Source organism: Crocodylus porosus, unplaced genomic scaffold, assembly GCF_001723895.1.
Source record: "Crocodylus porosus isolate Cpor-Errol unplaced genomic scaffold, CroPor_comp1, whole genome shotgun sequence".
Classification (NCBI taxonomy): domain Eukaryota; kingdom Metazoa; phylum Chordata; order Crocodylia; family Crocodylidae; genus Crocodylus; species Crocodylus porosus.
In genome coordinates this window covers 62,456,067-62,468,294 of record NW_017728947.1, presented here as the reverse complement: position 1 = coordinate 62,468,294, position 12,228 = coordinate 62,456,067, and the positions used below count along the sequence as shown (strand labels likewise).

Here is a 12,228-nt window from a genome sequence, read left to right as displayed (position 1 = left end):
GCCAGCTTGTGACCGTTATTCCTGGTCACTCCTGGCAGCGCACGGGGGAACAGGGACTCCCCCAATACCTGCTTTAAAATATTAAAGGAAACTAACCCCTCTGAGAATAAATTGCTGTTATGGTAAATAAGACATTAAAGTAATTTGGATTATATAGACAACATATACATTTGTATTGCAGTTATAGCTTCTATTTCATTTGTGACTCAGGTCAAGATTTACATGTAAGCTACTGTGCTGGAGTGAAACGCAATTGATATTTCATTCATATTATCCTTAGATGTTGAAAACTGTTGTAGCAGAAGGGGGAGCCCAGTGGGAAATTCCCTAAAATGTGATCTTCCTCCTGGTCTCCCTGATGCTTCCGGCAAGAAGAAAAGTCTTACAGGTGAATACATATCTGTATATATACCTAAAGGAACATTTGCTGCTCAGTGCACTCCTATAGCTAGTTTGGTTGCTGACTTGTGGTGGATGAGATAAAAATTTAGGCAGAGAAATTATATTACATATACAGAATGTGAATCACTTGTGTATAGCAAAAGTTTAAAATATGTGGCCCATAGGCTCGACCAGTCTGCAGAATCATCCCGTCCCAACCGCTGGTAATCCTGTGGGTTACTGGCAATTGTGGGGTGTGGCCTGGTGCAGAATTAGAGGTCTCTGGACCTCAATGGACATGGCTACCAGCAGCAGACTGCCAGAACCATGCTGCTACCCAAATGCACCGCACTGCTGCCTGAATGCAGCCCCACCCTAGTTCCTGTTGGCCCCAAAGACACTTCCCAGGAGAAGCCCCTATAATCCAGGTCCAGCCCACAGCCCAGGGTGAGTTTGATATCTCCAGTGTAAAGATTCTGATATGCTTCTACGAGCTAACTAATACTTTAATCCAGAATGGTACCACTGGTTAAGAGTGAGTAAGGGCATCAAAACTGGGCTCTTATTACGGTGACCTTTCATCATAGGGCTTTATATGCTTCATTTGGATGAAATATGGTTGTAAAACACAAATAGCCATTAATAACTATTGTTTAGCTATACCTAACCTATATTATTTCGATTTGCTGGAGTTTCTGTTCAAGTAGAAATACATTAGGGGAAAAGCTCATCAAGTATCACATACTTATAGATTTTAGGCAGCTCTAGGAAACCTGGAGAAGTTGCTAAAGATACATTTGTTTAAACAATATTGTGTTGTTATTGTTCATGTCTGCTGTTGAGTTATGGAGTATTTATCAGTTGTTATTGGCACCTCTAAAATCCATTCCCTTCAATGCTTCAGCCTTGAGATGAATTGAAGCTGACCTATTTATATAACTGAAGAGACAAAGATACACTGTGGATGGGTTAATAACTATGTTTTTGTTGCCCACAAAAACCAATCCTTCAGTAACAGTGTTTCTATTGGTTTCTCATCCTGTGGAGAGGCACCAAAATACAGAAATGGAAAACTCTTGCCACTGGCAAGGTTTATACTATTAATTTGTAAAGGTGGATTTAGGGAGAAGCATTAAATTAACACTCATTTACTCGTATAATTATGTGTTGTCTACATAAAATGACAGCCTTTACCTTTCCAATACTAGCATTGAGTTGATGGAAAGCAGGACAGGGGAGGGTGTGTAAGCATGCCACCACTGATGAATGTCAAGCTCAAGTTACACGTTTGCCTGTTGCTTTAATGTCTATACAACATACTATCTAATGCATCACCTCTCCAACTTTTAAATCTATTATTTTAATGCATTCTTTGCAATCTATCTTAAAAGCACACTATTGAACTAAAAGGCAAAAAGGTAACCAGTATCTTAACTTATTTGCCACCTGATATGTTAAACAGACTTCATACCTTAAAACTACTTTAATAAAGCATGCAATTATCAAAGCATTGGAGAATGGCCCCAGAGCACACAAGCTCCATTAAATTTGCTTACATCTAATTATACCTGCCCGAGGCAGGTGAGAAATTGAGTCTGATAAGATCTTTCTTTTTACCTGTAGCCAAAAAGAAAAAGAAAAAAAGAAAGAAAAGAAAGAGCAGTAATTTTCTGTCTAATTACTATGTACAACTATTTATGGTATTCGGTCTTTAAATGAACACTTTACAAAGCACTCTTTGTACCCAGCCCCTTCCATTTTAACTTTAAATTTCAGAGGTACAATAGGCAAGTTTATCTCGCTCTGGGGATGATACAGGTCATCAACAATGTTAACCCCTCAAGTCATTTTCTATACTAGTCAAATATTTCTAATTTCACTATATTTTTAGTAGATTTGATTTTTTTTTAAATAAAATTTAGTTAGATACTAAAATCCTTGTGACCACTGTATATATTTCAAGAAACCTGCCAATTAGCAAAACAAATAAAATCACTGGGATCTGAAAAAGCATGTAAAATATTTTTCCAAACACACATTCTTTTGGTTTACATTGAAATAAGAGCTATTAAAAATGTAAGCAACATCTCTTTTTCTGGATACTGCATATAACCTCATAAAGAATATTTGCAGCTTGTTTTTGTTTCTTATTTAAAGTCAGGTATTGTGCAACAGGAAGAGGAACGAAAAGGCTCTTAAATATCAGAACACCTCATATAAGCTGTGAGTGAATGACATAGGTCTATATTTCTAGTTATTTTAATAACATTAACCACACTGAAAGATCCAGCGAGAACAATAAAATGAGATCATCTTAGCAAAGGCTATAAAATACATGGTTGCGACAAGGCATCCCAGCTGAAAATGAAAGGACTCAGCTGAAGATGAAAGGACTCAGAAAAAAAAAGTAGTCCAGTTTTATTCTAGGCCACATTCTGACTACATGACAAGACCCAAGTTAGTATTGCTTAACCCTCAGCTAATATTAAGAAATGAACTCTGCTTTAGAAGGTTATTTAAAGAAGGAAAAAAACTAGATACCTAATGTGAAAATTTCATATGTAAGCTGACAACAAGAACTGACACACCAAGGTTATACAACACACTTTATCAGGCATATATTTTTATTCACCCATGTACAACTATTTTCTATTATATTGGTCATTCATTGATCTAATGGGCCACAAAACTCTAGTGACCCTAAAAAGAAAAGGTCCCCCGCACATATTTTATACTTACATCTTCATTTAATATTTTCATATGAAAAACTGCTTAGAAGGCCATAATTTTGAAGTAGTTAATAAGTTTTTTGTTTGCTTTTTCATTTTTAAAGAGCACATGTCCTCAATAAGCCTCTCTCTAATACTACATTTGGGAGCATCTTTTGTGTTTACAAACATTCAGGTGATCTTTCAAAATGGATTTCTTTGATATAAAAATTATGAATTACTTATTTGTGGGACTTTATACATTTGAAGCCAGATTTAGTCATTAATTTGTATCTTCTATGAATGACAGGACTATGAGAAAAAAACAAACCACTGAAGGAATTTAATAACTAAATTAGAAAAATAACTTCCCATCTTTACATAGTCTACCATATTTTTCACTGGTTCCATTAATGGTTCAGACACATTTTCAGATTCTGGCAATGCTCATTTTTTAAACCTTTCTTCCTACAAGTGTTTTTCATCTTATATTAAAAAACAGAATTTTTGTTTTGCTTTTTGTTGCTGAACTCTTACGCTCACCTCTTACGACCAAGTTTAAAAAAGCATGAGCAGATAGTGCTGTTCATGGTCTGGATACATACCAAAAGCTGCCACTTTTATGATCATGGCTTGAATATCCAAAGATATCATTTCTCTGAGCAAAGCTTCCTGGTTTCGACGCCAAAGATAAGCTAAAGGCTGCAGATTAAGTCTCTTACAACTTTTAAAAAGAAAAATAAAAGGAAAAAATTAGATGGGTATATTCCAAATGGTATGCTCATTTATACAGAGGAATTTATTTGACATCAAACATAACCAATTCTTATAGCTTTCTACCATTATACATACATATATATATATATACATACATATATATATATATAGCATACAAATACGTGTGTGTGTGTGTGTGTGTGTGTATAATGTGCATATAATATATAAAATCATTAGTATTTTAGGATCACAGCTATAATAAAATATATTTTAGCTTTTATAATTATAAATATATATAATACATATACACTGTAAGAAAAAGAAAAAGAAAGGAGCCACTGAACTTAAATAAATTCCTATGTTAAACTAATGCATAACAAGTGTAAGCAGGAAGAAAATGAAACCTCAAATCTTATGGGCATAACCTGACAGAAGATGGCAGATTTCTGTATACAAAATTAAGGAAAAAGTTGCTCATTTCACTGAAAAGACCTCCACAACAAACCCTGAACTTGCTAGAAACATCAAAATCTGTCACTAGGATCAACAGAAGTACCACTCATGAAATAAACATAGAATCTGTACCAGATAATAATCCAATAATATATCATAAAGGATACTTTGTCCATAAAGGCTCAAATTCTGAAAAACTTAGAAAAATACTTAAATAATTGACTCAAGTCAGACAAAAGCTACATTTTGTAAGCTATCACTGCTGTAATAACATATTACCACGCCAAGATTTTTTTATGTTTTATACATATGGCTAGATTTTTTTCTAACAGATGCTAAGCACCCAGGAATAATGTAAAAAGCAACTTCCAAATGTTTGGCAACTTTGAACATCATGTACTTTAGTTAGTTCCCTATCTATGCATTTATTGGACTAACTTTAGAAATCCGTAGCTGGATATTCAAAAGAACTCTGCTCCCACTGAAGGCAATAGTTGACTTCAATTTGAACAGAATTACGCAAACAAAGACAGCTTCTGAAAAAAAAATCCAACCTCCCATTCTTTAAATATTAAGTTAAATGTTCTACAGCATATTTTGCAAAAACCCCAATATATTAGCAACACAGCAACTCACTGAACTGCAGGGTGTTTATTATTTTCTGGAAGTTTGGACCATTTAAGGGAAGTGTGCAACTAACAACAAGCTATTGTACTTTCTCTGAAATGTCCAAAAACTTGTAAATGAACCATCTGGGAAAGGCAATAAAACTGAAACATACTACTACTAATCTGCATACTGATTAAATAGAGGGTAGGCATTTTTGATGGGTTGGCTAATTGATGTTTTGAAAAAGGCTGAATATTGTTTAACTGGTTTTTACTTCTTGGCAGCCATGGAAGCAGACAGTTCAACTCAAATCCTTTTCTCTTAATGCACCTAAGGTTCTCATTCTCTTGTCAAGATTTACATTCTTCTCTATTCTTCTAAGCAGTTTTATATATTATATGCACATTATTTATGTATGCACACACACATATACACATATATAACAAATAACCTTTTTGAAAATCCAACATCACTTATAAAATTTACTAGGCATCTCTGCAAGTGTCTGTTGCTTGAGGAACTTGAGAATTATTTTGGACACAGAATCATATGGCTTGCAGATTTCTTGAGTATGGTAAACTCTGCCCTACAGTCCATGACACATGCTGATATTTGACTAAATACACCTCTTCTACGTATTTTGTATGGATTTTATTTAAAGGATAGAAAGCAAATACATTTAAGTAACCATATTGCTGGGTTAATTTACCAGGATTGTACAACACTGATTTTTAAAACAAAACACTAAAATGATCACAGTTATGTTTAAATCAATAAATCAATGGGTTCAAATTATCAAAAACATTAAATTGATACCATAAATTAAAAAAACAATATTACAAGGTAAACACAAAGAAATTATTTTAGACTTATACAGGAAAAAGTTATGAATGGGTCTGTTTTGTTTAAATCGTAGTTCCTATTTAATGTTCTAGCTAAGACAGTGTGTTGAACTAGCTGGTTAAGGACGTATCATGCACACTTCGTCCTGTGGATGCCTTTGTGTCTGTTCTGGTTTTATGACTTCACACAACTAAACTGACCAAGCAGGAAAAAAACTACATGTCAGCCAAGTTTAGTGAAGATACTAAAATGCCATGTTAGCTTGTCATCTTTGTGTAGTTATGGTTCTCATTTCCCAGATTCACGAAGAAAAATGCACAATCTTTCTGCAGACACAGAAGTAGTGATTAAAATGTACATAACATCAGCCTCTGAATAACCTACTTTCTACCATCTAATTCAATGACAGATGAAGTGGAATAAAGCACCTGCATCTGTTCTGCACTACAGGGTTTTTCTATGATTGTGCATATCAAAACAGAGGGTTTTTAATGTGTGTATGTATCAGTAAAAGATTTTCTTACACATCTTCTACACGAACGCGTTGATAGTCTGAAAGAATGGCTCCCACAGAGACGCCTTTCACTCCTTCCTGTTCCTAAGGAAAAAGAATAATAATATTACAAACATTAGTGCATGCACTCACCTATTCACCAGAGATCATAGGGTCATAGGCATAGGAAAGTAGGTCTGAACCCTTCCTGCCTGGTCCTACCTTGTAAGGTCCTTTAGTCCAGCCCCCTACTCAATCAGAATCATCTGTGACTAAACCATTTCTGTCATGGATGGATATTCCAGAATATCTCTAAGTAGCCTGTTCCAATGCTTGACCACTCTCAGAGTCAGACAGTTCTGCCTAATCTCCAACCTACAATTCCTCTGCTGCAGTTTGAGGCCATTGCTCTTAGTCCTATTTCCTATGGCCACAGAAAAAAAGTCTAATCTCTATCTTCTTTATAGTTGCCCTTCAGGTATTTGGAAAATTATCAAATCAAGTCTTCTTTTTTCCAGACCAAATAATCCTAGTTCTTTCAGTCTCATCTCACACATCATGCTTCCCAGGACTATAATCATTTTTGTCACTCATTGCTGGACTTTTACAATCTGCCCACATCTAGACACAGTACTCCAGATGAGGCCTCACTAGTGCTGAATAAAAGATAAGAATCACTTTCACTAATTATAAGTGACATTCCTGTTAATAATGTCACAGGGTCTGTTCACAGGCAACAGTACCACTGCCTGGTGGATAGTTTGGTATGCTCTAGTCCAGTCTCCCAGGTACCACCCTTTCTCTCTTTCTCCTTCCATGCCTTGAAGTTGTCTATTGGCTAATAAGGAAAGCTGTTCTCAGAGTCTGTAAGTAAGCTTATTGAGCCCTGGTTCAGCCTAGCTCTCTAGTACTGTTAGTATCTTATCCTACATGTGCTAACATGCCCTGTCTTTAGTACTGGGGGTATTGGTTGTAGCCGTGTTAGTCTATGGACATAGGCAGAAAAGCATGGAGTGCTTCCCCAAGATATGCCCACCCCCCCGGTCCTCTCCTCCTCTCCATGGGCTCCAACCAACCCTAATAGCTACTTCCAATCTTCTAGGGAAATAAAACACAATGCCAACCAGCCTGTTGCCAGCTCAAGTGCAAACCCCACCTCCTTGGTCTGCTTTCTCTCTTACAGTTCTACTGGCTGGAGCTCCTCACCCTACACCCTTCAGGACTAGACTGCCTGATCTGGCCCTAGCACTCCTTTGGCTTTACCTCCTTCTGGCCAATTGTTTCCAGTCCTTTTAACTAAGCACATTGTTTTCTACTCCATTAGCCAACCTGTTCTTCCACGTATCCCTCCGAGTCCTAATAACTCAAGGCTACTGGCTAATCTGAAGTTTTGCCTGTCTGAGCTACAAAACGAGCCCCCACTCCATTCTCTTGCTCCTCATCCCTCTGGAGGTAACAGGGCTAAGATTCCCTTTTACACTACAATCCAGTCAGTATGCTCTTGGTTTTTCTGGCAACAAGAACACACTGGTGGCTCATATTCAACTTATGATCCACTATAACCCCCAGGGCACTCTCTGACATACTTTAGCCTAGCTAATTATTCCCCAGTTCATATTTGTACAAGCAACTATTCTGCCCTTCTTTGCTCTTGTCCTTGCTCAATTTCATCTGACTGCTTTTGGACCATTTCTCCATGTCATTTTTTTTGTAGGATATGGCCTCCATAAAGTATACCTGGCTCTTCTTTTCCCCTTGCACTTGCAGGGGATCCTGCTCACTAGCTTGCTTTGTTAGTCTGCTTGTTTGAAGTTCAAGTTCTTTATTCTGCTGCTCTTCTCCCTTCCTCCCCTTAGAATCTCATACGCATCATTTTGTGGTCCTTTCAAATTCTCAATCAATTCCTCCCAGTTTGTCAGCAGAAAGTTCAAAAACAGCTTCCAGTCCAGTTGATTTTTCTACCACCTGGCTCAAAAAGTTATTTCCAACACACTCCAAAAATTTGCTGGATGACCTATGCACTGTTGTCTTCCCAGTAGATTTTGTGGTAATAAAAGTCCCCCATGAGAACCAGGTTCTGTGATCTGGAAACTTCTATCAGTTGTTTAAGGAAGGATTCATCCATCTCTTCCTCCTGGTTTGGTGGCTTATAAAGAACATGAGAGACCCACCATGACATCAACCCTGCTGCTCTCCCCTCTGAGGCTTTCAAAAGGACTCTTTCTTGATAGTGCACTTCCAACCCTCTGTTGAGGTATCTCCATCCTTCAACCTCTGTTGAGATATTTTGCACCACATATAATAATTTATCTTTTTTTTTAATTCTTTGCTTTCCCACACAAAAATCCAACCTAGAAAAATATGTTCAACAAGTCATTTTTTACTTCTTAAAACAGGCCTCTGTCACCTCATGGAAAACCATGCTACAAATAAATCCTTTGAACATACACTAGTTGCCATTAAGCTGTTAGCATTTACCATTACTTATGATCCAGTGGTATGTGAGTTTATTTTATTTTCCCTATCTACAGGACAGGAGAGATCTGCAGTAACTTAACAAATGCTGACTTTAGTAGCTTCTGCTACCAAATAATTTTACTGGACTGTTTTCATATTGGATCTTTGTTTTCACTTACTTAAGCTAATAATCTTTTATCTTGCAAATATGACAGAGAATATTGCATTGTAAAATGAACTTTGAAATAATTCAAGCAAAGAATTTCTTTTTATCTTGAGTTCAATCAGAACCAATTTACTAACTTACAAGAAGAAAAGTAGCATCTCTTTTCCTAAATTTCATCCAGTAAAACTGAATTGACTTTAGTTAGTTTTCTTGCTGGGGTTGATCACAATTTTAAAAACTGAGTTTTTTTTTAAGTTTCCCTGCTTGTAGCAATTCTGTCAAGTCCATAGCAAGACCCTTCCTCCAAAACTTCCATCCATAGCTATCTGTGTTTCTCTGTCTATGTATCTCACAAGGAAATGCCTCTTTTGCCTCGGTATTGCACACAAAATTAATACTGCGGTTTTACTCAATTATCATCTTTACTACAATTTCTTTACAACTGTTTTTAGATTAGAATTCCCTAATTTACCTCTGTGCTACTCTATCTTTCCCCAACATATTATTTTATTCTTTTTTACACTAAATCTCATCTCCTACCAATCCAACCAAATTCCCAAGTTGTTCATATCCTTCTGTATTTTTGACCGAAATTCCCTATCTTTGTAGAAACTCCTAACTCTATCATCTGCAATCTTATCACTGTCGAATTTATATTCTCCTACAGGTCCTTAATGAACATGATCTCAATATCTAATCTTCTGGGATTCGACTTGATGCCTCCTTATATTCTGAAATAATACTATTGATAATAATTTATTTTATGCATCTTATTTGTTAGTCAGTTCATTATCCATTGCATTTTTGTTATTTTTATCTAGAGAATACTTGTTTGCTCATAAGCTTCCTGTGCAGCACTGTATCAAAGGCCTTTTAAAATTACAAATAAATCATGTCCATTTCACTTTCCTCATTCACCCAGTCTGCTCATAAGTAGCAGAAAAAATTATCAAACCATATTATAAAATCAGAATTGTATCTAAATAGATTTCTTCTCAATATTTTCCCATGAAGCCTGTTTAGGTGCTTAACATGTATACATCTGAGATCTTCTTCCTAATATTTCTCTGTTCTATATCTTTGATACATAAGATACCTGCATGCCATGAGCAATACTTAGCGTGTTCTTATATTCAAAACATTTTATAAAATTATATACTTAATCCTGTTGCAGCTTTGTGGGGTACAGCAGGCAAATGTTATTCTGTATATTGGCACTTTTATTTAAAAAAAATACAATTCTCATGTGAACACAAACATTTCAAATGGTATAAATTAATTTGGCCTTCATGACTGTACTTCAGAGTTAGCCATGTAGCAGTGACTCTTTGGCCATAATTACTATATTTAGAACCAGATTTTTGTATACTATGTATATTATTAGAACCAGATTTTTTTGGTGGGTGTGGGGGGACGGTATGCCCATGGGGCACACCTCCCCCACACAGCACATGACCAGACCCCCCCCACAGGGCCACAGCCCCCCTCTGCAGGACCCATAGCTATCGGGTGCTCAGAGCCCACTGCTGTCGGAGCCCCCCACAGTGCAGCCACCTCAGAGCCAGTGTCACCTGTGCTGCTTGACACGGGTGTGGCCTAGCTCAGCGCGGAGCGGAGCTGTGCGCCTTTCTGCAGCTCCGGGCCGCTCAGGCTGTCACCTGGGGGCTGGCGCTGCTTGCAGAGACCATGTGTTGTGCTGGGCCGGGTCATGCCATTGGGCCAAGCCGATTCTGTGGTGGAAGGACCCAGCCCAGCATCACACGCATTCCCTGCAAGTGGCACTGGCCCTCAGGTGACAGCCTAAGTGACCCAGAGCTACAGAAAGGTGCACAGCCCCGCACAGCACCAAGGCAGATCACACCCATGACAAACAGCATAGGCAGCACCAGCTCTGAGGTGGCCAAGGCTGCACCATGCCACAGGGAGGGGGGCGGGCTCTGATAACAACGGGCCCTGAGCACCTGATGGCTGCTGCTGCTGCAGGGGGACAGGGGAATTGTGCACCGTGTGGAGGACCTACACCCCCCAACCAGTCACCCTTCCCCCATGCAACCCCCCCCCACATTCTTCCCACATGTGCACAGCCCCTTTTCCCCCCACACCCACAATTGTCCCCCAGTCCCTACATACTCAGGATAGTGCCCAGGTCCCGGTCATGTAGGATCCTTGTCCCACTTCTACTTACCCTAGCACACTACAGGTGCATGCTCCACATGCTGGGGCAGCAGAAGCACATAGAGGCACTCTGGCCAGAAACCAGAGCATCTTTCCAGAAGACTGGCTTCCAGGTCACCTCAGGTCTGCCCCACTTTTAACCCCATTTTTTCTTTATACCTGGATTTCCAGGTATTAAATTTTGAGCCCGCACTCCAAATATGCAGCATGGGGAAATATTTTTCATTCGCAGCATGTCTCTTGTAGCATCTCAGACTGGTTTGGAATGCTGCAAGAGGCATATGCGCACTTGTCTGGATGCACACTCTGGGTTCATCTTATGAATCACACTTGCAAGCCTAAGTGCTAGCTAACATTCTGTGGCACTCCACTACACTCTTAAAAGGAACTTGTGGCACCCTGGTTTAGAGTCACTGATATAAATAAACATTTTTCTTAGGCTTCAAGATCTATATTCAATGATTCATGAGATTCCAAGTGATTTTTTGTAACTTATCTTTCACAAGATTTAGTACAACCTCAGAAATATCTATTTACTGCTGTATTTCCCAAACATAATATTTTTTTCTGCATGAAAATATATAAGTACCAATACTGCTCTTAATCCAGCACACTAGACTACTAGTAATGAAAGCAATTAAGCATTTCATATTGGTTTATACCTTAACAGAGAGAAGCAGATTGTCAACTGGATCTGTAACAGCTTCAAGGTTACCAAGCTTCTATACCATTATTAACAAAGTAATTTATATTATCACAGTGACTTGGAGCTCAGGTAACAGACCTGGACCCAACTACACTATAACACAGAGCAAAAGGATAGTTCCTGCCCCAAAGACCTTATAATCTAAGTGTAAGACAAACGACAACAGATGAAAACAGACAGTATTCTGTAAAAGAAAGTAATGAGACTACCAGTGGAAGCACTGCATTTTCCCAGGATATATCCTATAAGAATGTGCCATTTCCTCAGAAACAATAAAAAACCAAGAGACAGTCACATCAAGAAGCAGCTAGTTGCAGAAAAAAGCCACTTTAGGGCTACAGCTGCATATCTTTGTCAAAGTTAAAGGGCTAGTCTCATAAAGGCACAATAAAGAAGAAAAACAAACTTAACGTTATTTACTGTTACTAAAATTAATAAAATTGCATCCTTTTATTCACGGCTGTCCACCTTCTAAGCAGCCAAGAGTCACACAACATGCAGGCTACACCAATGGAGGCCA

General features: G+C 38.0%; 1 protein-coding gene across 1 annotated transcript in view; it reads right to left on the bottom strand.

Annotated features, from left to right (window-relative positions):
• The window catches only part of DPH6 (diphthamine biosynthesis 6), a 405,039-nt gene that overhangs the window by 291,578 nt on the left and 101,233 nt on the right, over nt 1–12,228 (bottom strand). Inside the window, exons 4-5 of the mRNA XM_019552002.1 lie at nt 6,236–6,309; nt 3,695–3,813 (exon numbers count right to left, since the gene is read on the bottom strand). Coding sequence (XP_019407547.1) covers nt 3,695–3,813; nt 6,236–6,309 — 193 coding nt within the window. The remainder of the gene's footprint in view (nt 1–3,694; nt 3,814–6,235; nt 6,310–12,228) is intronic.